At 49.4% G+C, this 22,491-nt stretch overlaps 8 protein-coding genes across 8 annotated transcripts; 5 read left to right on the top strand and 3 right to left on the bottom strand.

Annotated features, from left to right (window-relative positions):
• Positions 1 to 484: 484 nt before the first annotated feature.
• BDR25DRAFT_354427 (uncharacterized protein) lies at positions 485 to 2,228 on the top strand (the record flags this gene model as incomplete). The annotated part of the gene is made up of 10 exons (XM_033695309.1): positions 485 to 565; positions 599 to 730; positions 803 to 999; positions 1,063 to 1,113; positions 1,235 to 1,334; positions 1,377 to 1,508; positions 1,601 to 1,818; positions 1,843 to 1,914; positions 1,958 to 2,115; positions 2,212 to 2,228. 10 exons carry the CDS (start codon positions 485 to 487, stop codon positions 2,226 to 2,228), a joined length of 1,158 nt encoding a protein of 385 aa, XP_033548009.1.
• A 913-nt stretch (positions 2,229 to 3,141) lies between these two features.
• BDR25DRAFT_303288 (uncharacterized protein) lies at positions 3,142 to 3,515 on the top strand. The gene is made up of 2 exons (XM_033689977.1): positions 3,142 to 3,296; positions 3,353 to 3,515. The coding sequence occupies exons 1-2, from the start codon at positions 3,213 to 3,215 to the stop codon at positions 3,470 to 3,472; spliced, it is 204 nt and encodes a 67-aa protein (XP_033548008.1). The 5' UTR covers positions 3,142 to 3,212; the 3' UTR covers positions 3,473 to 3,515.
• A 1,084-nt stretch (positions 3,516 to 4,599) lies between these two features.
• On the bottom strand, positions 4,600 to 5,950 carry BDR25DRAFT_367896 (uncharacterized protein; the record flags this gene model as incomplete). Its single annotated transcript, XM_033697025.1, has 2 exons — positions 5,390 to 5,950; positions 4,600 to 5,232 (listed from the first exon to the last, which is right to left on the bottom strand). The coding sequence occupies exons 1-2, from the start codon at positions 5,759 to 5,761 to the stop codon at positions 4,600 to 4,602; spliced, it is 1,005 nt and encodes a 334-aa protein (XP_033548007.1). The 5' UTR covers positions 5,762 to 5,950.
• Positions 5,951 to 10,731: 4,781 nt separating this feature from the next.
• On the top strand, positions 10,732 to 11,261 carry BDR25DRAFT_223533 (uncharacterized protein; the record flags this gene model as incomplete). The annotated part of the gene is made up of 2 exons (XM_033685110.1): positions 10,732 to 10,896; positions 10,950 to 11,261. The coding sequence occupies 2 exons, from the start codon at positions 10,732 to 10,734 to the stop codon at positions 11,259 to 11,261; spliced, it is 477 nt and encodes a 158-aa protein (XP_033548006.1).
• BDR25DRAFT_303286 (putative Hsp70 nucleotide exchange factor) lies at positions 11,061 to 12,423 on the bottom strand. Its single transcript, XM_033689976.1, has 3 exons — positions 11,758 to 12,423; positions 11,414 to 11,702; positions 11,061 to 11,353 (listed from the first exon to the last, which is right to left on the bottom strand). Exons 1-2 carry the CDS (start codon positions 12,165 to 12,167, stop codon positions 11,465 to 11,467), a joined length of 648 nt encoding a protein of 215 aa, XP_033548005.1. The 5' UTR covers positions 12,168 to 12,423; the 3' UTR covers positions 11,061 to 11,353; positions 11,414 to 11,464.
• Positions 12,424 to 12,922: 499 nt separating this feature from the next.
• BDR25DRAFT_303284 (Actin, gamma) lies at positions 12,923 to 15,068 on the top strand. Its single transcript, XM_033689975.1, has 8 exons — positions 12,923 to 13,100; positions 13,193 to 13,268; positions 13,381 to 13,411; positions 13,573 to 13,628; positions 13,730 to 13,760; positions 13,817 to 14,588; positions 14,642 to 14,873; positions 14,931 to 15,068. Exons 2-7 carry the CDS (start codon positions 13,262 to 13,264, stop codon positions 14,870 to 14,872), a joined length of 1,128 nt encoding a protein of 375 aa, XP_033548004.1. The 5' UTR covers positions 12,923 to 13,100; positions 13,193 to 13,261; the 3' UTR covers position 14,873; positions 14,931 to 15,068.
• Positions 15,069 to 15,625: 557 nt separating this feature from the next.
• BDR25DRAFT_260552 (MFS general substrate transporter) lies at positions 15,626 to 17,683 on the top strand. Its single transcript, XM_033686660.1, has 6 exons — positions 15,626 to 16,103; positions 16,153 to 16,298; positions 16,347 to 16,456; positions 16,506 to 16,654; positions 16,710 to 17,151; positions 17,204 to 17,683. Exons 1-6 carry the CDS (start codon positions 15,729 to 15,731, stop codon positions 17,476 to 17,478), a joined length of 1,497 nt encoding a protein of 498 aa, XP_033548003.1. The 5' UTR covers positions 15,626 to 15,728; the 3' UTR covers positions 17,479 to 17,683.
• A 3,095-nt stretch (positions 17,684 to 20,778) lies between these two features.
• BDR25DRAFT_342510 (uncharacterized protein) lies at positions 20,779 to 22,348 on the bottom strand. The gene is made up of 3 exons (XM_033693735.1): positions 22,071 to 22,348; positions 21,743 to 22,021; positions 20,779 to 21,656 (listed from the first exon to the last, which is right to left on the bottom strand). Exons 1-3 carry the CDS (start codon positions 22,128 to 22,130, stop codon positions 21,087 to 21,089), a joined length of 909 nt encoding a protein of 302 aa, XP_033548002.1. The 5' UTR covers positions 22,131 to 22,348; the 3' UTR covers positions 20,779 to 21,086.
• Between the last annotated feature and the right edge of the window lie 143 nt (positions 22,349 to 22,491).

The raw sequence follows: 22,491 nt of genomic DNA, 5'->3' as shown, positions 1-22,491 counted from the left end.
GTCATGTCATATCTTAGTGCACTTCTCAGGGGAAATGGGTGCCATAATTATAGTACAGGATCTCTCTTGAATCAAATTTCCCTCTTTGTTAGCTAACGCCCACCTATCACCCCCTCCCAAGATCTCATCACTCCTCAATAAAACATATCTAGAGCTTGCAGTAAAGCATCATCATGGTGATGAAGTGGTGGCTGAACTGTGAGTCAAGAATGGACCCAAGCCATAGAAGGCGTTTGCTCTCTAATTTTGGAATCTGCTCAACCAAGCCTAGACACTTCAGCGTCTTTAAAACTTCACTCTCCAGATTTTTTCATCATCTCTCTCCTTTCGCTACGGTTCTCGTTTCTCACACTCTTACCACTTCCGAGCCTCCGACCATTAGAGCACAACAACAGCATGAATATTTTCTAATCCCATCTTTTCTAAGGGCTATGTTTCTGAAGACGGGCATTCTGGGCGCTTGGCACCCCAACTTGCTCCTCCCATGAAATTAATCGATAAATTCGAGAGAATCAAAAGAAATGGAGAAGAGGTGGACAAAAACGGCGTAGAAAACGATGATTTCGTAGAGATGATCCACTAAACATTTCCAGATAAGCATGTTCTACTGGAACATGTTGCGTGGTCGGATCCGTGGTTCCGGGCTTCGCTGAAAGGGTATATATTCCAGAGGCCGACTCTTCTACCGGTAGAGAAATTTATTTCCGTCATCAAGGACACTGGATTCACGGTGGGTTTAGAGATCTATGGGTTTAGCAGAATGGGTGCGTTAGTGTATGCAGTGGCAACGGCATCCTCATAGGCCATAAATACTACAATGTCTGGAGGCGCTAGCCTGTCCTCTGAATCCGGTGGAGTCAGAAGTTTGTCGACCGTGTTTGCGTCCATGGCTATTTTTGAGATGGACACGGGAGGGTCTGACGCGATTGCATTCGCAACTTTCTGGTGGGAGAAACATATGGCTGGCGCAGGATGTGTTTTTAAAATTAGTCAGAGGCTGTATGATCTAAACTTCGAGCAAGAGATGAACATTTGAACATCCTTTTCCCGATCATACTCCAGGTATTGCCTTGATATACTCCCACTGCTGACCGCCCTTCACCTAGATCTTGGGTGATTTAAATCCCCTTCTAATAGAGCTTTAACGTCTACTGCGAATCACATCTGGGCATGCAATCGCAGTTGTTATTCGCCTTAGCAATGACACCGGCCCTCCCTGCTCCTCTCTTTAAAGATCTAGCACTACGATATTTTCCATCCTAGGTTGCTACAAAGACACCTCCAGCCTCCACAACCTAGTGCATCAAATCACCATTGATATCAAGCTACTCGAAGTTAGTATTATGTACAAAGAAAGGATCTCTACCATATAGCAGAAAACAAGGGAAAAGAAGCTCACTCCTGCGGAGAATCGGGAGCGTACCAGTATCCGCACGCAAGTCACAAATTTGCAAGAAAATATGCGGAGGATAAAAGAGTTGCCGCTAGATCAGCGCGTTCTCACAATCGTGTCGAATAAGCTGCCACTTCTAGAGATTAATTAGTAGAGGATAGATAGTGTGCTGTTAAGGGAGTTTAGGATGATGTCTGTGGTACCCAGGCAATCATTTGCCAATCTTCCATTCAGAACAGCCACAATCATCTATCATGCGGCCCGAACTATCAATCTACATATCTCTCCAACACCCCTTTAATTTCCTTCCTACCACTGCTCGCTCCTTCTTCACACTCTTATTCCTCTTCCGCCCTCTTCCGCCCACCCTTCCCGACCTCTTTCACAGCCACCCTTTTATTTATCTTCTTTCTTTCTTCAAACTAGTCCGAATACGCCACATGATTCAGTAAGTACGGTGCATCTAGCTTCTCCTTGAAAGTCTCCCCAACCGGGTCACGAGATGCAGCACATAACCCCTTGTACGCCCTAATAAATTCCTACTCAGTCATACCGCCTTTTCAGATTTTTAGATCTGCTCTGCTCCTCGACTTATGGGATTCTCCGCCAGTTCAACGATGGGAAGGTGGAATGGAACCTTTTGCCTCGCTATTTTTATAACAGTGTCTTTAAGTTCTTCTGGGTTCTTCAATGGAGGGCCTTTACCTCATTTGACGCTTTTGGTGATTCCTAAGAGTATCAAAACGCAACCTCCTTAGTTCTATCTTAGCCCTTCTCAACAGCAGCTAATTTTTTTTAGAATACCATGCAGCTCTTAGGAAGTTCCGGGGTCTGAAGATGGTTGCTGCATAGAGTTAAGTGCCTAAAGAAGAAGCTCTTTATTCTTTTTAGATTCACCTGAGTGCATCTTATTAGAGCTCTGCAGATTCTGGATATGCCCTAGTTCTAACCCCCTAAGGTGTCTTTGAGGCAATCACGCAGGTTTTAACGAAATGGGGGGCATGTGTGTAGTACTTGATGCATGTAAGCGATCAAACTAACTAAAGCCTTTCTTCTCTAAGCCGCGCAGGTTTCGATGCAACTAGCACTGACGAAATCAAAGTCTGGGATTCTGCACGTCCAAGAAAGATGGCCCTACTGTTAGGGAACTACTGGTTCCCATGATACCGACAGACGCCTGAAGATGGGACATAACTCCCTAGAATATGGGTATATTGTAGGTAAATTTTGAAAAGAATATTGTGCCAGGTTTTCTGTTTTTCTTGCTGAGCTATTAAGGTAAACCTTACGCTGATCTATCACAGCCGTTAATTGGCCTAGCTAAATTTATCAACGCAGAGTGGTCAACTCTCTCACAGATGGCAATGGACGTAGTATCCATACCCCTGATGAGCTCTGAGCCGAGAGGATTTTCTCGCTAGAAAGTGTACTTATCATCAATTGCCGTAACAAGCTCCAGTAGGACAATATTGAGGCTCATGATTGCATAAGCTCATGGGATAGGGCGGCATGCGGAGAAGATTGACGAGAGCGACTTCAACAGCCCTATAGAGGGTGTGGAGAACAAAAACTGGGTTTAGTTTGCTGTACGATTGAAGACCACGCGGTGAAATTTAGTTTTATAGTGAATTGACAGCGCTGTCAACAGTAAGTAGCAGTCACGTGAGCAGTTTGCTTCCCCATCCCCAAATCCTATAAAGTCAAGCCGCTACTTCAGTTCTAATCTCCCACCTCACTACCACCAGCTTCCCAAACCAACTTCCAAAAACCTTCTCGACTTCACTGCATTACATTTTCCAACTTAAATAAACTTCCAACAATGCCTAGCAACAACCAAAACCAGGGTGGTGGAAAATCGAACTGGATGACCAAGGAGGATGCATCTCGCATTCAATCCACCCAGGTAAATTTTTGATCCTTTACATGTCCTTTTGAAGGAGATATATTAACATTGTGCAGGCCACTAGCGGAAAGAACACCGGTTCTGGATCGTTCGCTTCTCGGGCCCAGGCCGCGGGCGATAAGAATTCTAACGCGAATAGCAGCGGCGGTGCTCAAGGAGGAGGTCAAAAGAAGTAGAAGAAGCAAAGAGAGAATCGGAGGGGTTATGGTTCGGGAACGGGGGAAAGTTGATGGGCTCATGATGCGTGCATCTTTTGACATTCCGATATCGGGGTTGTCCGGTGTTTGAGGTGTCATTCATTTCAAGGACTAGCCGTAGAATAGGCAGCAGAATGGGGAACCTCTCTTGAATAATCCTTGACGGGTTAATAAGGAAACGCGGGTGAAAATAATGGTGCATAATTTCTTTGCGTACATGCTCCGAGGAAGCTGTTTTCGAGATCGAGATTATATCTCTTTGGAGAATTAACCTAAGATTAGTTAGATGCATGATTCTCAGTCGATGAGCTAGCATTCAAGAGCTCCATTCACCTCGTACCTACTTAAGTAGGCACTGAGGCAATTTACGCATGTCAAGTTCATATGATAGGCGCCTACTTCCTCGATTCCCCTCTATATGGTGACTCACCATCATCCCTCATCGCCAGAGAATGTCTAATCGTTCTAGTAGCCACGATATACCCCTGTCTTTCAACGTTCTCTGGTCCATCCTCTGATCTTACCAGAATATCCGCCATATTATTACATACACAGGGCAAACAAGGAACTGGATCAGTGCCTCCTCTACACCGCGTTGCGTTAGTTCGAAGGTAGAGATCTATCGTCTGAGAATAACGCCACCATTTTCGTCAATGAACTATATTAGAGAGGAGGTTGTCTTGGATTCTAAAGTAGCATGTTGAAGAGACGTTGAGTCGCATATTAGGCCTTGAGAGAGCGGAGGATACCGGTGGTGTCCGGGGAAGCTCAAAATTCCGTGCTTAAACCTCGCCTAATTGGAGGTACCTTTGTTTAGCACCCTCTGTTCGAATAAAACCGAAGGGTTCGAGGAATAGAACTGGGTTTAAGAGTGCTAGCAAAAGAATGTAAGCCGTCGTGACTATTCCTTCCCCCGCTTTCATCACCCGAAAGCCCAAGTACATCGGATATCCACATGAAAAGGTGCCTTTTGCGAATTGTAATTAACGACTTATTCCTTTCCACCCTTAGAACACCACAAGAGCAAAAAGCCACCTTACCCTCATCCCAACCCTCAGCCCCAAACTCCCCCAAAAACGCATCCTCCCCCATATCTTCAACCCTAATCACGGCATCTCCACCGGTTCCTCCACCCCACCTCGTCTATACACTGTCTTCTTTATCACCTCAGTTCCCATTTCATTAATCTCCCCTCCCCCAACCTCACTCGGCGCTGGTGGCTGATCATAATAACCACCCGCATGATGTGCCGCATGAGCCGGCAGTCCGCGATGCCCTTCTGGGACATCCGCATACCCCGTTTGTGGCAACTCGTACGCCTTTGCTGCATGGGAGCGTTTTCGTCGACGCGCGTATAATCCGAGGAAGACACCAACGGCGAGGAGAACGAGGCCTCCAATGGCGGCACCGACGCCTACGCCTGCCTTTGCGCCGGTGGAGAGCCCGGACGAAGAAGAGGTGGAGGAAGATGATGAAGGAGTACTTGTGGCGGGTTGAGTTACGCTTGGCGAAATCGAAGATGGGTTGTCTGACGTATGAGAGCCTGTGACAGAGGCACTGGAAGCAGTGGTCGGGGTTGAAGAGCTAGCTGGCTGCCCTAAGGAAATCGGGACTTGTTCAAAGTCTGAAGGATTGTTGGACGAGCAGCAGGCGGTGTTGTTGACCCCGCAACACCATTTTGTGGCCGTGATAGTGTCCCCACAGGGAGTCAGAGGTGCTGTTCCATCGGCGGAATGCTGCTGTCATCGTTGTTAGCGTACTAATCGTATGATGAAATGATCTACGTTGGGGATGGCTGGTGCAAGGCCAAGTCGAATTGCGGACCAAAGCCACCGGCATCGAAAAACCGAATCACCAACGAGGCATAGAGGGATGAGTTCACGAAGGTTAGCTTACTCCGTCCCCAGTACAAGCGTCCAAGCACTTGCTGCTCTTATAATCACTCTCCGTGCAATAATCCCTCCAATAGGCGTATATCTTATTCCCCCCCGAATCCGTTAAGATGTTCTGGCAAAGCCCACTGGGCAGGCAAATATCGGCGGTGAATCCATTCGCAATGTTGCCTCCAGAAGGATTGTTTCGGTTCGTTGCGCAACAAATTGTGCTGAGTACATTTGAGGAATCATTTGAACAAGGCTGGTACACAGAGTTTGCGTCCCAGTTGAAGACCGCGGAGCCGTTGGAGATGTAGCACATACATGATACGTAGGCGAAGAGGGTTGAGAGCTGCACGAGGATGGAGAAGGATAAGAAAATTATGCGCGGCATTTTGAGCACATGGAAGCTCAGCGTCAGCGAAGCTCTTGGATTTGATAGTGGCGAAGTAGGAAAGTGAATCGAACGCCGTGTGATGGCTGGCCTGAGAATGGCAAGTAGTGGAATCTAATCCATACGATATCTTCGACAAAGATGCTTCGAGAAGAGGAGAAGAAGGCATATATCCTGCTAACAACAGCGGTGGCGGCTATCATTACGGCAGTAATTAAAAAGACTCGCACTTCGCAACAGGTCCGCCACAAGTGAAAGAGTGACCATTCGGTACTAACAATGTATCGCGCTAAACTAGCTCATTTGCACAACGTGGAATGCTTAGATCGCCCCTGATGAGCCGTAAGACGGAGACATCTTGAGAAAACTAGTGAACGTTTCTGAATTCCTAATAGTGGACTTCGAAGAGATAAATGAGACGACGGCCTGAGTAGCCCCAACGAGAATGCAAAGCGCAAGGTGGAAAGGGAGGACAAGCGGCATCTCCCTCGAAGGTTAAAAGAAGCACGACCCAAGCCACTCGCGCCTCGCTGTCCGGGCATGGATCGCCTTAGCATTGGATTCCACAAGTGGAGAAGCATGTATCTGCACAGACCTCGCGAATCTGCCACTGCCCATTTACCATAAACCCTATATCCTTAGGTAATTAACTAGTCAGTACTTGCAGATATCGTCGAACACTTTCCGTGGCGCAGCTGACTAGATTGGACTGCGCAAGATGGGATTGGGCGCTGTCAACGCTGGCTAGGAATGTCAATGGACAATCAGCGGGTGAACGGAATGTGCCTAGGGGCTATATGTCGGTCCTTTTGACGGAAAATTATCCGAGCATTGTCCCAAAATGGGTCAGTTTCAATTGGTCGGATTTGGGTATCAACTAATCAGAGCCACCAGGCAACGAGACTAGCAAAGCACATTCACTCCATTCATGCCAACAGTTTTTCAACAACCCAGGGTCTCCCAGGACCCTCTCTCTTCTGAATGACCTTTCGCAGTCCCAAACCCCAATCTTGTCGACCTTTCTCCCCATGCAAAGAGACTTCAACTTCGCATTCGCGACGTTCCAGTCTTTCCTTGTCTTGTGGCAGATCAACAATCTTCCCTTTTGGCTTCGAAGTACCAAGTAATGGCGTTCCGAGTGCGATGTTCACGAGTTGTGGTCGCGTTACAGGCGTGAGAGGATGCATGCGAGTCTTTGGAGTCTTTCCTCCCGTAATGGTAGATGGCGTTGCGCGGTGGAGATGAGAGTAGATGATATACCCAGGGAGCTTTGTGACAGTGGTTCGTGCAAGTAGTGATGATGGATGGATATACACATATTGTTCAGAGGGGTCCGATTTTCTTGATCGCTCGAAGTGTGACGGGAACAAGGTGATGTAAGGAACGTCGATCGCGTTCTTGGGTTTTCGAGGAAGTTCTGGAGGCACGGGGGCGAGATCAGCTCGCATCGCAACCTGGTCAATGAAGCCAGCAGCGCATATCTGCTTCAGCAAATTGATCTTGCTCTCAGATGGTGCTGGAAGCTTCGGCTGATAGGATCCGATCGCTGCCGGTCGATGCGTTCGAACTATCGCCGTAAGCTGGCTACGAAGTTGGCTTGCCTCATGCATCGCCTTCGAGTTCAAGAACATCTTCCCGCAAAAGCCGACTGCATCAGCCTCATGGGCGTATGCACAAACCGCATTGCTAAACTTGATGCAATCGCTTTGCTTTGCGTTTGCAGAAAGCTTGGCAATCGCGGCATTGTAAGCTTTCCTCAACTGAGATCGTTCCTCGACCTCAAGGTTGTCATTCTCGGACCGTATCGCAGAAGACTTCTCCGGTGGCTCGCGTAATCCAAGTTTATTCTCAGGAATGATGAGTTCTGGGACCGAAAGTGAGGCTACTAACGCGATCGTCTCCGCTATCAGATTCTGGGCAATGCCCATGATTAACATTCGGGCAAATCGTGGGTTCAGAGGGTAAAGCGAAAGCTCATGCCCTAGTTTCGTCACCTTGCCGTCAGGTGATGTAGCTCCAAGATACGATAGAAGCTCCTCCGCTTTTTCGAGGTTTTCGCGATCCGGGGGTGTTGGAAATGGAAAGTTTCTAACCGGGGCCCCCATGCTCTTGAGCTGAAGAACGACACTCTCAAGGGGTGTCCTTTGAATCTCTGGGGCAGCGTACTCTTCAAAGTCCCGTTCAAAGACAGCTGATGAATATAGGCGATAGCAATGGCCAGGCCCCGTTCTTCCAGCACGACCAGCTCGCTGGTTTGCGCTTGCTTTGCTAGTCCATCCGACCTCGAAGCTCTGAACACCCGTGATGAGATCGTACTTCTTTTCTTTGGCTCGTCCGCAATCAAACACGTATCTTATGCCTGGAATTGTAAGACTCGTCTCAGCGACATTAGTCGCTAGGACTATGAGACGAGAGCCCTCAGGAGGGGGGTCAAATACGCGTAATTGCAGGCTCGTCGGTAACTGCGAATAGAGGGGAAGGACATGAACCTTCATGACGGTATCCGTTACTGCTTCTTCGCCAATATCAAACTCGCCGTCATCTTCATCGTTATCCAGACCGACCAGGATTGAATCTTCAGAATCTGAGCCGTCATCATCCTGATAATCATCAGCTTTGTCGCCAAGGTCGATGTCCTCAGTTTCCAATGGAGTTTCAACCGGCGAAATTTGCACTTGTCCCATCTTCGCATCATGGCCTTGGGTTGAAGTAAAGGTCTGCTTTAGTCTTTTCGCCAAGTGCGCAATCTCGTTCTGGCCTGTTAAAAAGACTAGCATCCCTCCCCGAGGAAGCTTGCGATGGCCGCGGCAAATCTTGCTGAATGCGTCCTCCACGTAGTCCCGCTTTGTTCGACGAGAGAAATGGGTTGTGACTGTGTATTGGCGACCTTCAGCTTTCACGAACGGGGGAGGTCCATTTCGAAATAGCCTCTTATTCTCGATGAAGTCTGATATCCTTAGGGTAGCTGACATTATTATGAGCTTCAAGGGTTTATTTTTTGGGTTATCTTCGCTCATCACAGCCCGGAGGTCGACGATTCTGCTGAGCATTCCGATCAGAATATCAGTGTTAACACTTCGCTCGTGCGCTTCGTCGATGATAATGGCGGAATATTTTGTCAAGAGAAAGTCCTGAGATATCTCCCGCAATAGGATTCCATCCGTCATGAACTTGACAGCGGTTTTCGCGTTTGTCGACATGTCGAATCGAATCTGATATGCGACTTTGGACCCAGCATCCCCGAGCTCATCAGCCACCCGCTTGGACATACTGACAGCAGCGACTCGCCTCGGCTGTGTGACTCCAATCATCCCGGGTGTTGGACCATTCGGTGCACCGTATCCAGACTCAAAGAGAAACTGTGGGACTTGCGTAGTTTTACCGCTACCAGTCGCTCCCCACACAACCACGACATCGTTATTGTGTATGGCTTCCATGATCTTCTGTTCCTCCGCAACCACAGGAAGTTGCACCCTGGATACCTCTATTTCGGGCGTTCTTTTCACGGCTACGCTAAAAGCCTTCCTTGTGGCATCTGTAGCAGTCTTCGTTTCTAGCTCCGGCGGCAGAGGATCCATTTCTGGTGCACGAGGCTCAAAGTTTGCAGGCTTCGGTGGAATGAGTTCTGTTAAGTGATTACTAGGTGTAAAGCCAATAGCTTCATTCCTTTGCTGCGTTGCCCATGCCTTGAATGCCGATGCGCGCTCTCTCCGGGATGCTTTTGCAACTTCGTCCAGGCTTGTGTCGCTATCTTCATCTTCGTCTTCGTCTTCGTCGGACCCTGTCTCAGGAACGTCCGAGCCGGACAGATCCCCATCAATACCTGCTTCCCTCGAATTTTGATGATATGAGATATCGGCGGAAGTAGAGGACTCACTGGAGTGGACAGAGCCCTCTGAATCTTCTTGATAGGTCTCAGCCCCCTCATCCTCCGAACTGAATCCTTCCCATGGAACTTCTTCCTCTACAACAGTTGGCTTGTCCTTGGTCTTTAGACGTTTCCTAGTCTTGATGATGGGCTTGCCCTCCTCATCTAGTTCTAAGGGCCTCTTCAATCCGCCTCCAAACAATCTTGCACCACTCGAATTACGTTCAGATAGCTCAGCAGCAGTATCTTTGACAGGGCGTTCTTGTATGCGATCTGAAGGTGATCGATCTCGTTTTCGTGATATCGCCGTCTGAAGCGAAGTTCCAGTCGGACGTTCGACCAGCTTAAGATTGGGGTCCCCCTCCAGCTCCTTCCGATTTACGCTCTGGGCTAAGATATCAAAATCCTTTACATCTCGCACCGTTCTCTCCTCGAACAACAGTTTTTCATTTTCCTCAACGTCTATGCCGGCTTGTCGCTCTGCCACGGCTCTTCTGAGCCTCTCTTTCTTTGTTTCTTCGCCAGTCCCCAATCTCTTCGAGCTCTGGAACAGAGTTGTATCAACTTTTTGCGCTGCTAATTTCTTCAGGAGAGTAAGGTTCTCTTCTTTCTTCAGCTTGGTATCCTAGATTTTCTAGAGTTAGAAACTCGTTTGGAAAGAGAGAGAAAGGGAGGGGGAACACACAATGTATTTGTCTAGCCTTTTTCTTTTCTTCCCGCTCATCTTCCCCTGGCTCTCTTTTGCTAATTCCTCCCTGAGCTCCTTCTTCCTTTGCTCGCGCTCTCGCTTTTCTACCGGAAGGATCTCAGTTGCGTTTGCGTCGCTCGTTGCGGCGTCTTGGTACCCTCCATTGTGTTTCTGCCGGGAGAGAACCTTGTGCTTCCGCTGTCTGGGCACAAATTTGGGCATCTTGACCCGTAGAGAGAATTGAGAATTGGCGTTTGAACTTCTCAAGACACGATTGAAATTTTGGCGGGGACCGGAGGTTCGGCTGTAGTTTTCCCGAGGGCGGTGGCAGAATTCTCTTGAACTTGTTTTTGGTTCTCCTCTCGAATGGAACCCAGAGCGGGCTGCACTACGGCATCTCCGGATCTCTCAGATATGGCAGGGGCAGAAAGTGAATACACCGTTACTCTATCTCCATTCCCTGCCTCCACCCGGACAGCCTCGGCGAGTATCAAAGGCACAGAAACAACTGCAACAACGGTCCAGTTTACGGACAAGATTCTGATCACAGTCACCCAGAATGGACGGTTAGCTCACTGGGTGCGTCTTCTTCCATTAATCTATATCTCAGCGTTGTAACGGAGTGTCTTAAGGTACACGTTCCCCTCGATGTCTCCGCCACCGACAACCCCCTGTCCTCCAACCCGTACCTAGACCAGGATGACGATCTTCCTCCTTCCGATCTTCTCCCCATGCACCACCTGACCGCCACGACTATCCTTGGTGGTACTATCCCTGAGCTGGAAGTGCTAGGTCAAACATTGGCTACGCAGATAGCGAGTGCGGTCTTGACGAAGAACTCGAGCGAGAAGAGAATGGTCGTCTTGGGCATGGGCCTGGAAAGAAATATGAGTGGCAGAGAGGAGTTTAGTGAGCTTATGGGCTTGGTTCTCGAAGTGCTCTAAAGCCTGTGAGACCTTCGTCCAATGCAATGGTGCACAGGATAGCGGAGAATGGTCCGAAGACAAGAACATGGCCGTCGAGAGATCTGATCTAGGTATGTAAAAATCTACCCGAATAAGATATTCATGAACATCACCCTGAAGTAATTTTACAGGCCGATTCAATTCCTATTACCGGAACGCCAACCCCAAATGCAACCCCGGCTCTATTTGTTGCTGTCTCGCAGCTTCCCTATCAACGTATTCACAGAGTCCATGTCGCTGGCGTCGAGCTTTCCGCTTGGTCTGAATTCGGCAGGCATATTATCAACGGTTGCATCTAGGCTAGGCTGGAAATTTGTCACGGCGGAGGAGAGTGCTTTGATGGCCTTCTTCCGAACATCCTTGTCTTTATCCTCTGTTGCCATTTTCGACAGGACTGGAATAGCCCCGACCCCGAGAAGCTGGAACGCATTAGTGAACAGGGTCTACCGCATTAGGAGCGACAGGTTCACTTACCCGCTCTTGAGTTTTGACGTTGTTTTGAACCGCTGTGTCACAGCACCAGGCAGCCCACAATCTTACGTCTCGATCCTCGTTCTTCAATTCCTCCACCAATGCGTTCCAATGGGCTAATGTCATGCTATTCGCGTTGTCCAAGTTCGCGATGAGTTCTTCAAAATGCTCGAGAGCTTGGGCTTTCTCAGTTGCCGTGGGGTCCTTATTTGAGACAACGTCCATGTAGTGTGTCATCCATTCTGGGTCTGATCGTGGGCCTTGTCCAGAACCCGAGCTTGGGAATAGAACTTGCTTCAGGGCCTCGGGATCCAGCTGGGTTCGTGAACCTGTGTTCGCTGTTGGATCGTTTCGAGACGCATCAGAATTCTCGACACCCCACTTGAAGAGGTTGTTAAGCCGTGGGTCGTTCATGTTTTGTGGATACTTTCGTGTTTCGAGGAAGTTCGGGATGTGGAGTGACGGGGTTTCTACATGAAATGGCAGTGAAGCACGTTGTGCTGCAATTTATTTAGGCATCTGGGATATTTCTTTGGCGGAAAGAAGATGCGGATGGACCCCGCGCGAAGGGCCTAACGTGTTCGACAGCCTTCTACAGCGTTCACCTCAACGAAATTGAAAGTGTGCTCAAGGGCTGAATGGTTTAACTACATGAAACCGAGAAGACGCCTTTGGAACCACAATCCACGATGAGTTAATCAACCGAAGAAATTTTGTGCCCCGATCCCCGCTGCGGTACTCCGCTCAGGACTGCTACCCCTCATTCCACGTGACTTGCAGCGGAATGCCCCCTATTTGCTGGGGCTGGCGGGCGAGTGAGTTGGCGGTGAGCGGTGGATGGAATCAATTGAGACGGCTGGGGAGCATGTAACACCATCGCAAACTCGTTCAGCTGTGCAGATGTAAGTTGTGCACGCCCGTGTCGGGGGCACATAGCACGAGCAGCGGCCGTATCACTGTTCAAAGCGCTTTCTTTTCTCCGTCGTCACCGCCAAGACGTCTTTTGGCGTTGCCTGGTGCTGTGTCTGTAGCGACGATGGAGCTTCCTCACGCTGTGGCGGAGAGCTTGCGTGGACAGCGAAAATATAGAAATAGTGCAGCCTAACAGGAACTCCATGCGAGTACTATAAGATTGCCTCGTGGCTCCGTAAGAGCGACCTGCCGCTATAATCTGAGGCTGCTCGAGGAATCCGTGCTTCCTTCTGCTGCGCTGTGCAAAGCCTCCCTCACCCAACCTCGCTCCCGCTTGCCGCCCCGCTAAACTGGGCAAGAGTTGCTACCCGCTTATTTAGCAGCACCCACCGACTTCGCCTCTCGCACAGAACCTTAACTTCACCGTCCACACCTGTAAGCCTCCCCGTTCGCATTCTTCTCCTCCCTCCGACCGCCGCAACGGGCTCCATCTCTTTTCCTCGCAAGCTAATTGCCAATTCCTGCAGCGAATCCAGATCGCCTAATCCACGGCCCCTCCACACCAACTCCTATCTCGAACACCCTAATCAGTCAACATGGAAGGTGAGCAGCTGAAGCCCAACTCCCACAACCTCGTTTTGCCCTCCTCCCGCTACCACAGCTGCGCGCTCCTGTCCTCCATGAATCCTGCTAACGTGTGCTTTCTCAAATGCAGAGGAAGTCGCTGCCCTCGTCATCGACAATGGGTGAGCCCCCCTCACCCCCCCCCCCAAAATTTCAACAATCGTATCCCTGCTGTGGGGTTATCTGCATGAGCCATGCTCACGCCCTCGGCCAGGCGGAATAACCACTGCAGGGCAGCGATGGTGGTATAATGGTCAAACAGACTCGAGCTGACAACTTCCAGTTCGGGTATGTGCAAGGCCGGTTTCGCCGGTGACGATGCGCCCAGAGCTGTTTTCCGTAAGACCCCTCACTCAGCCCCCATGGCCGAAAACCGCAGCCAAGTCTTCGTTGGCGATGTCTTTTAGCCATTCTGGAAAGCATCGCTAACAGTTCCGTAGCATCCATTGTCGGCCGACCCCGTCACCATGGGTACGATCCCTTCTTTCCCCGCAGCCACCCGATTCGCGAGCTGACGGATAACACAGTATCATGATTGGTATGGGCCAGAAGGACTCCTATGTCGGTGATGAGGCACAGTCAAAGCGTGGTATTCTGACGCTGCGATATCCCATTGAACATGGTGTCGTCACAAACTGGGACGACATGGAGAAAATTTGGCACCATACCTTCTACAACGAGCTGCGTGTGGCTCCTGAGGAGCACCCCGTATTGCTCACCGAGGCTCCCATCAACCCAAAGTCCAACCGGGAGAAGATGACACAGATTGTTTTCGAGACGTTCAACGCCCCCGCCTTCTACGTCTCTATCCAGGCCGTGCTGTCTCTGTACGCCTCCGGCCGTACCACCGGTATCGTCCTCGACTCTGGTGACGGTGTCACCCACGTTGTCCCCATTTACGAGGGTTTTGCCCTTCCTCACGCCATCTCCCGTGTCGACATGGCCGGTCGTGACTTAACTGACTACCTCATGAAGATTCTTGCCGAGCGCGGTTACACTTTCTCCACCACCGCCGAGCGAGAAATCGTCCGTGACATCAAGGAGAAGCTTTGCTACGTCGCTTTGGACTTTGAGCAAGAGATTCAGACGGCCAGCCAGAGCTCCAGCTTGGAGAAGTCCTACGAGCTCCCCGACGGCCAAGTCATCACCATTGGAAACGAGCGCTTCCGCGCCCCCGAGGCCCTCTTCCAACCTTCCGTCTTAGGTCTTGAGAGCGGGGGTATCCACGTCACCACTTTCAATTCTATCATGAAGTGCGATGTCGACGTCAGGAAAGATCTTTATGGCAACATTGTTATGGTACGTCTAAGGTTTCTTCACGGCATATCTTGCATTGGCTAACAAGTTCCTAGTCTGGTGGTACTACCATGTACCCAGGTATCTCCGACCGTATGCAGAAGGAAATCACCGCCCTTGCCCCATCCTCCATGAAGGTCAAGATCATTGCTCCCCCAGAGCGCAAGTACTCTGTCTGGATCGGTGGTTCCATTTTGGCTTCCCTCTCCACCTTCCAGCAAATGTGGATCTCTAAGCAGGAATACGACGAGAGTGGTCCATCCATCGTCCATCGCAAGTGTTTCTAAGGTACTTTCGCCTCGCCGGACTCGAGACAAATCTGCGACTGACATTTTGGAATTTCAGCGTATTCCTGCGTACGGTACTAGACATCATGGAAAGCCTGGTAGTGGGGTTATCAGTTGGTTGAAGCTCCGTTATGCCCGGGGTACTCAAATTATGAATGTTCACAAAATGGTGAAGCGTGACAGCGGTTGGGTGGTTAACTTATGGAGGAGCTTGGGCTCGTTCGTGGAGGTTACAAGGATCTTAAGATTGTAGCTTAGAACCTGGACACTTTCACATCCCCTACAATTGGTTGATTTCTTATCCTAAATTATCCCTCGGGCCTTCCGTGTTTTCCGCGAGGCAGTCAAGTTCCAGCCCACCACACATTTGGCTTCTTGAGCAATCAGAGTCTTGCACCTGTACTAACCCTCGCTTACTCGTCTGAATCGCGGCCGCTTGATCATAACTTGCAGACCATATTTTCATGCCTTTCTTAAATCGCTACCCTTAAGATTTGGACCGACCTTCCTAATCCAGTCAAGTTGAGTGTTTGCAGACGTTCCTTCCGCGCTAGTGGACGGATCGGCACCTGAATGAATACGTGCCAAGCCTTACTCGAGACCACAGCTCCCAGAGTCTTTCACACTCATCAACAGTCTTTTAGCATTCCACTACGGTTTCATTGGGGATTCCTTGTTCGCCACATCGCTGTCGCAACGTCAACCCCCTTTGGCACGTGGCCATATTCATCTACGCTGAGAAAACCTTTTTCTTTTTTTTTTTTGCCGCTTCTAGTGTCACTTGGTGGATTACAAAGTCAGTCTGACACGTAAAATTTAACCGCTCATCTTGAGACCACTCCTATCTGCCTCTACCATGGCTGGATCAAGTTCTTCCCGCAGCGATGATGATGATTCTACAATCAAAGCGAGCGATGAAAGAACGCCATTGCTTCCTTCGATAGCACCGGCACCAACCGCTGAACCCATTGAAACGCTTCCTCAGGCCAGCGGGATCCAAGGGATCCATGAAGGAGAGGACGAAGATGCGCCACTACCGCTCGGCCAAATTTTCCTGCTTTGTTACACTAGGCTCGTGGAGCCAATTGCCTTCTTCTCCATCTTTCCATATGTCAATTTTATGGTTGAGAAAACTGGAGGTATTCAGCCAAACAATGTTGGATTTTACACGGGGTTGATTGAGAGTCTTTTTTCTGCGACCCAGATGTGCGTCATGATTTTTTGGGGAAAGGTGAGTTCCTTCTCCCTTACCAATGTGAATGTCCATCTGACAAGTCCAGGCCGCCGACCGATTTGGAAGAAAACCAATTCTCGTCCTATCGTTGTGTGGCGTAACAGCATCCACGGCTCTTTTTGGATTGAGTAAGAATATCTGGCAAATGTTCCTCTTCCGATGCCTGGCTGGCGTGTTTGCCGGGACCATTGTGTAAGTATTGTCATCCGAAAGGTGGAGCCGTGAAGCTCATATGAATAGGACCGTTCGAGCCATGATCACGGAGAATAGCACGAAGAAGACGCAAGCGAAGGCGTTCAGTTACTTTGCTTTTGCCGGCAATCTAGGGATCTTTTCTGGACCTCTTATTGGTATGATTCTTCACCCCTTTCACGATACTTGCTGACAAGTACGATGTAGGTGGAGCGCTTGAAAGTCCAGCGGAAAAGTTCTCGTCAACATTCGGTAAAATCCAATTCTTCCATGACTATCCATACGCCTTCCCTGGCTTCATAAGCGCCTCGGTAGGAGCTTCAGCTACGATATTGTCAGCGTTGTTCGTAAAGGAGGTTTGCTCACTCGTCAAAGCTGGACTCAATTACCGCAACTAACGTTTGAGGTCAGACTTTGCATCTCCATCACGGCAAGAAAAATACAAATGAACCGCCCATGTCCACATGGGAACTCCTCAAATACCCAGGTGTTGCTCAGGTGTGCATAATATACATCTACATTCTGTTATTAGCCTTCGCATTTACCGCAGGCGACCCCGTGTTCCTCTACACCCCTATTGACATGGGAGGGATCGGCTTTCCGGCTTCGCTCATAGCCGCAGCTCTGGCCCTCGGGGGTTTCTCACAAGCGTTTTGGCTTCTTTTCGTCTTCCCTCCTCTTCACAAACGCATAGGAACTGGCGGCATTTTTCGACTCTGCGCTGCCTGTTGGCCATTCTTCTTCGCCGTGTCGCCGATATGCAATGTGTTCCTCCGCCACAACCTTAAAGCCCTGTTCTGGGCCGTAGGACCTCTAGTCACGGCCGTGGGTAGTGGGGTCGCCATGGCTTTCAGTAAGTCTTGTCTTCTTGTGTTGGTTGCGAGATTTCAACTAACTGTCATTAGCCGCAAACCAGCTTGCTGTCAACGACATTGCTCCCTCCCATGAAACTCTCGGTACTCTCAACGCGATTGTCCTTGCCGGTTCTAGCGGACTCCGAGCCTTTGTCCCCGCCCTTTCAACCAGCTTATATGCTGTCGGTGTCAACTCGGGGATCTTCGGAGGTCAGCTCTTTTGGATCATTCTCATTGCGCTTGCCGTGGGTCTAAATTGGGTGATCAGGTATCTGCCGGCGAGGGCTGAAGGGAAGCTCCAGCAAGAGGATGATCGAGACGCTTAAGCGCATCCAAGGCATGCACTTGTCGCTATTCTAGTAGGAAGAGTGGGAGTGAACTTGCACAAAAGAAATTTTCTAAAGCACAAAGGCCCTCAGTAATTTTCACAGTGCCTTTTCGACATGGGTTCAGTAGGTCGGCCCGTACCGCGCTAACCGCAGCTCTCTTTCACTCTCTTTTGCGTGGCCATTGTACCTAAACACAAGAAATACAACGAAACCAAAGTATGTCCCACAGTTTGCTCCATCGATAATCCGCGTCCGTAATTACAGTCTCAACATGGCAACCCGCTATCGCCAACACAAGCTGAATAATGTCCTTCTGAGTCTTGATCAACAACAGCCAGCCATGAAACAAATAGCCCCGTACGGCCTCGTCCGCTCTGTTGTCAGTCAGGTCGCACGCCTGGCTTAGCGTGGTCATCAGGTGTCTTCTAACAAGGGACCGGGAACGTGTTACCAATATACAGCGGTAAACATGACGTGCTTGAGGAATTTTTTTCTGTGGCTGATGTCGGCAGGCTTGCTAGGGAGAATAAGACGACGCAGGGCGCGATTAGTCGGATCTTGAATAGTCTTCTAGAATTCACGCCAATGGGTGTGAGGATATATTATATGAAGAGGCTGCCGAATGAGTCGGCGTTGGGTAGGTGTGACAGCGGAGATCCAAAAGGTAAGATTGCGGCTAGCAAGAAGGCGGTACTCAACCCTCGTCCACCATTTTGGATCTTATCGTCGCTCAACCCCATATTAGCACGGGTCCGATCAGTAATTCACCGCCATCTAGCTCGGGCCCTGCCAAATCAGAGCCCATCGATTCTCAGATGTCCTCCCGACCGCTACGTCTCACGAATTAGCTATCTTCCGTTCCGTCTCACTCGCGCGCCCTACAATAAGTTCTAGATGATTTCTTGATCAGCAGCAAGCTCCACAGAGGTAGAGCATCAACAGCGCTACTTGGGAGACTTATACGTCTTGAAGGAAGGAATGTATGCCAGCCTCATCTTCGTTATGTGTCCCCAATTGAGGGCTCCGTATTTGTAAGAGCAGTGGCTTCTTGATTTGACTAGTAGGGCTAATTGTTATGAAGTTCACGAGGCCGCTGTACATGATGGCGAAGCTCTGGTTGCAGGTATCGAGGGCAACCCGAATGCGGTCGTGAAGCTGCCTGTTAATGCCATGCAGCTACCTCGTCTAGCTAACAAAGCTAGGACCGCTCATGTTAGTTATTTGCCGTTGGCATGATTTCCAGATGTCAGAGACCGGGAAATTTCGCTTCGAGGCAGAGAAGCCGAGGTTCTCAGAATCCGCATCCCCAGGTCTTCAGCCATACAGCGCATCTTATACTCAATCCTGGTATCGGATCTGTTGCATCAGCGGTGCCTACGAACTTCAGCGGCTATCCTCATCCGCGGTTTGCGAGATCTGAGCCAGAATCTAGTCCATTGCTAAAAATCCTCCAAGCCGTCTTGCATAAATCTCTCCTCCCTAACGACACCGCACTCCAACGGGCCTCCTCGTCTATCTAGGAGCCACCGGTAGGTCGCTACTCTAAATACGAAGGTTTATCTGGAGTCTTCAAGCCTCCCAATCCTAATTCTTCAACTAACTCCCCTTCCACCTATACCTGTGCCTATAAGAGCAAGATTCACACCAGGAACGAGAACGAGAGCGAGCACAGCATAACCGCCACCCCCAGCACAAACCCTGAGAGAAATAAAATTGAGTTAGTGGGAGCGCGTGTGGGAGTAGGAGCTGCGGGTTTTGCGATTTTCCCAAAGCCGAAGAAGACGATTAATGTGTTCTTTCTCCGGGCGACAGCTGAGGGGCCACACTTGCGGGCGAAAATCCAAGGTTGTCAAATGGTATGTTGCTTCTGCCTTCTCCTGCTCATTGCTAATTTCAATTTCATCTCACCCCCATTCCAGCCAAGCAAGAAAACCAGGCGTCAAACGCTAAGTCTGCTTATAGTCAACCCACCCGATCTCCTCGTCAAAGCCTGGGCCGCCATCCCCCCGGACGACAAGAAACACTGCCTCGGCCTTCAACAAGAAGAATCCAAGCAGTACGAGGGACAGAATAAAGTTATTAAAATGGGAGTGGAGTGGGGAGGCTATTGATTTCACGGGCGAGGAGGAGGGATTCCGAAGGGGTTAGAGAGACGGCTAGGGGGATTCATAGGATCCCTTCCTGGATGACGGAGAAGGTGGCATTGCTTCTCCTATTGGTTCTGGACCTGGTCCTGCTTTGGCCCCTAAGCTCTCCGCGAAGAAGGCATGAGTCGAAGTGGGTTATCCGTTTCGTCCTACACATAACTGTTTCACCATACAATTTGCATCGAAATGCTCGAACAGGGCGAACTCTACCACCTAAAGTCAACACTTCAGTTACTTCGATAAACCCTTCAACAAAGCTAATGCGCCAAGATTTAAGCCCAAGCATTCATTTTCTGGGCCCAAAGACACCTAGCATCCTTCTACCGCGAGGGCGCCACCTGGTTAAAGTATTCATACGTAAATATCTTGCCGCATAGACACGGCGAATTTTCAGTACCTTCAGTGATATTTCAGGGACGACCGTGGGGAGGATGGAGAGGAAGATGATCACAACGACAATGAAGACCTAGAGTTTTGGAACCATAGAAACCCTCGCCTCGCATTACACAACAGCATGTTTGCGCCCACTTCGGAACCTATTAGGGGGAAGAATGTCATTGGGGGGTTTCCTGCTGTTCTTTCTTTTCCTCCTTCTGTGAGTTCTTACAGGACTTGATCTAGGAATAGTTTTGTGGAATATCATCGCAGTATTTCAGACTCCCAGTTGTTAGTTATTTACAAGGTAAGGAAATGATATCCGAGGGTTTGAGGTTCCGGGTTTAATATTGAAAGTGCAACCATAGCTCGACGACCCTAGAGCAATCACAATCAAAGATAGGATGTGGATAGGTTAGTGCAGGATATTAATGTACATCCTAAATACATACCTTGAACTTGTTTTTCGACATCTTAATAACGTTTACGCTAATATAGTCGAGACTGTAGCGAAAAGGTTAATCAGGGATGACAGCGCAAGGATCCCCAACCCTTCCTTTACGTATGATTTACGAGTGAAAATTGTTTCCTGGACTCGAGGCTAAATATTTAGAATAGTTTGGCCGCACTCCCGCCCGAGTTTGCTTATGCGCCTCTACAAGCAGGACCCTTAGACAAGGGAGGAGACGACGTACTAAGTTCCACTGAAGTATGGCTGAAACATGGGTGGGAACGAAGGTGTGCTGGGACAAGGTATTCGTCATATTGGAACAAACTAAAAGCGTCAATTTATTCTTTGATTGCGTGGGCAGCAATAGGTAATGAAAGTTCAGCAAAGGGAATATGAGATAGAGATATGTCGTAAACCCCTCTTCCACGTAGCTCGGAGAGCTCGCAGAAGGAGCTAGGTATTGTGCGCAGATAAGAAAAGTCCAACAATAACTCGCTTCTGCTAACTTCCCAGGCGTTGTATATTCGGCCTGTGCTGGAAGTCATGCTTGACGGACTGAAAATGTAAGGCCGGAACCCGATAAAGCTGCCTACGAAGGATGAGCACCGACCTCATCCAGATGTTAAGCCGGATCATCGCCACGAACGAACGCCGCGATACCATTTTTCATCATCGACTTCCGCATGGCTTTTATAGGCCCAATGAACGATTCTGCTCAGCATCATCGACGCCAGTATTGTCCAAGGCAGTATAACGAGTAGTATATCCTGTAGCTCCAAGCCTGTACCGAGGCCGATTGCTATCCCACTTGAGATACCCCCGAGCACAAAGTAGTCTTGATTTCCATCATCTTTGTTCCAATGGTAGAGGCACGCCGATGATGTGACGAAACCTGCAACCGAAAACACCCCTTCCACGGTATGTTTGTATTGGCCCAGATCTGGTTCCCAGAGTGGACTCGTGAAAGCTCTCAACCACTCGCTGATCGAACTAGAAGGGTTGTTGTATCGGTTTATCCCGAGGGCTGAAATGGCTGCAACAGTAGAGTACGCGAAATATAGGATGCAGTGGTTTCTATTGTTTTTTCGGATGACGAAGCGCCTGATATTCTCGAAATAAATGTTATTTGGTGTCCAAGCAACCAAGACTGTCCTATGATTTCGGGGCCGTCCAGCAGACTCTAGGAAGAGTACTTTGAACACCTAATTGTCATCAGAGTGTGCATCTCGCAAAGATACATAAAATGAGAGAATAGATTGGGTGCCAACGAAATTGGGGATAATTATACCCTTCCAACTCTGAAGAAGTCATGCTTGGAGACCGCTTGGTAGCGAGGATCAAGCCTCTCTCTACCCTCGTAAGTCTTGATGTACTGTTTTTGTCCATCGTGATTCCAGGAGTCACCGCATTCTCGGGTTGGTAGGGGAGAGGAGAAGAGGGCCACGAGTGGTGGGTAATAGGAGCAGTCCATGGATGGCATCTCAGAGAAGCACGAGAACATGGATGGTGTGAAAGAGAAGCACTGGGCCATTTGGACATCGTAGCCTACATCGACTCTAAGGAACTTCTAACTTATAATTAGCTCTATAGTAAGGTGGCAGGAGCGATTTCCTTACCTCTTCATTATATTCCATTGCGAAGTGGTCGGTATGGTATATTTGGGCCAGAGTCTCCATGAATCGAAGTCTTTCAGTAGTGATGAGGAGCTACTAGTAGAGTATGCAAGGCAAAAGCGTGTTGACGGCAAGCGGGGGGTACCAGTCATCGGATATCTTTCAGCCTTGTCGCAAGGTTAATATGACCCCTCACCGGTGAACGAGTCAATCTGCATCTTTATCACACACCCGAGCAAATGAGTGCTGCTAGAATACGCCCCAATACCCAGTGTTCCAATGAGTGATGGTGAATTGGCGAGTCCAACCTGGATATTGCGTTTCTTTTCCGTGAACCAGCCCCCTCACCTGCTCCTAACGGGGCCCGAGCTTTGATGGGGTTCCGTGGATATGCTCGAGACCACTACCCTCAGCCCTTTCAGTT

This window comes from Lindgomyces ingoldianus (assembly GCF_010093535.1).
Source record: "Lindgomyces ingoldianus strain ATCC 200398 unplaced genomic scaffold BDR25scaffold_14, whole genome shotgun sequence".
NCBI classification, from domain to species: Eukaryota; Fungi; Ascomycota; class Dothideomycetes; order Pleosporales; family Lindgomycetaceae; genus Lindgomyces; species Lindgomyces ingoldianus.
The sequence above is the reverse complement of the archived record's forward strand: the minus strand, read 5'-3'. Positions and strand labels throughout refer to the sequence as shown.

Bases quoted from the DNA above. Each gene is read 5' to 3' on its own strand.
- BDR25DRAFT_303288 (XM_033689977.1), top strand. From the start codon at position 3,213: ATGCCTAGCAACAACCAAAACCAGGGTGGTGGAAAATCGAACTGGATG. The intron at 3,297-3,352 runs GTAAATTTTTGA...AACATTGTGCAG, and splicing joins CTCGCATTCAATCCACCCAG to GCCACTAGCGGAAAGAACAC.
- BDR25DRAFT_303286 (XM_033689976.1), bottom strand. From the start codon at position 12,167: ATGAACGACCCACGGCTTAACAACCTCTTCAAGTGGGGTGTCGAGAAT. The intron at 11,703-11,757 runs GGTAAGTGAACC...TAATGCGTTCCA, and splicing joins AACGTCAAAACTCAAGAGCG to GCTTCTCGGGGTCGGGGCTA.
- BDR25DRAFT_303284 (XM_033689975.1), top strand. The intron at 13,761-13,816 runs GTACGATCCCTT...CGGATAACACAG, and splicing joins GGCCGACCCCGTCACCATGG to TATCATGATTGGTATGGGCC. The intron at 14,589-14,641 runs GTACGTCTAAGG...ACAAGTTCCTAG, and splicing joins TTTATGGCAACATTGTTATG to TCTGGTGGTACTACCATGTA.
- BDR25DRAFT_260552 (XM_033686660.1), top strand. From the start codon at position 15,729: ATGGCTGGATCAAGTTCTTCCCGCAGCGATGATGATGATTCTACAATC. The intron at 16,104-16,152 runs GTGAGTTCCTTC...TGACAAGTCCAG, and splicing joins TCATGATTTTTTGGGGAAAG to GCCGCCGACCGATTTGGAAG. The intron at 16,299-16,346 runs GTAAGTATTGTC...TCATATGAATAG, and splicing joins GTGTTTGCCGGGACCATTGT to GACCGTTCGAGCCATGATCA.
- BDR25DRAFT_342510 (XM_033693735.1), bottom strand. From the start codon at position 22,130: ATGGAGACTCTGGCCCAAATATACCATACCGACCACTTCGCAATGGAA. The intron at 22,022-22,070 runs GTAAGGAAATCG...ATTATAAGTTAG, and splicing joins CAATGGAATATAATGAAGAG to AAGTTCCTTAGAGTCGATGT. The intron at 21,657-21,742 runs GTATAATTATCC...GATGACAATTAG, and splicing joins ACTTCTTCAGAGTTGGAAGG to GTGTTCAAAGTACTCTTCCT.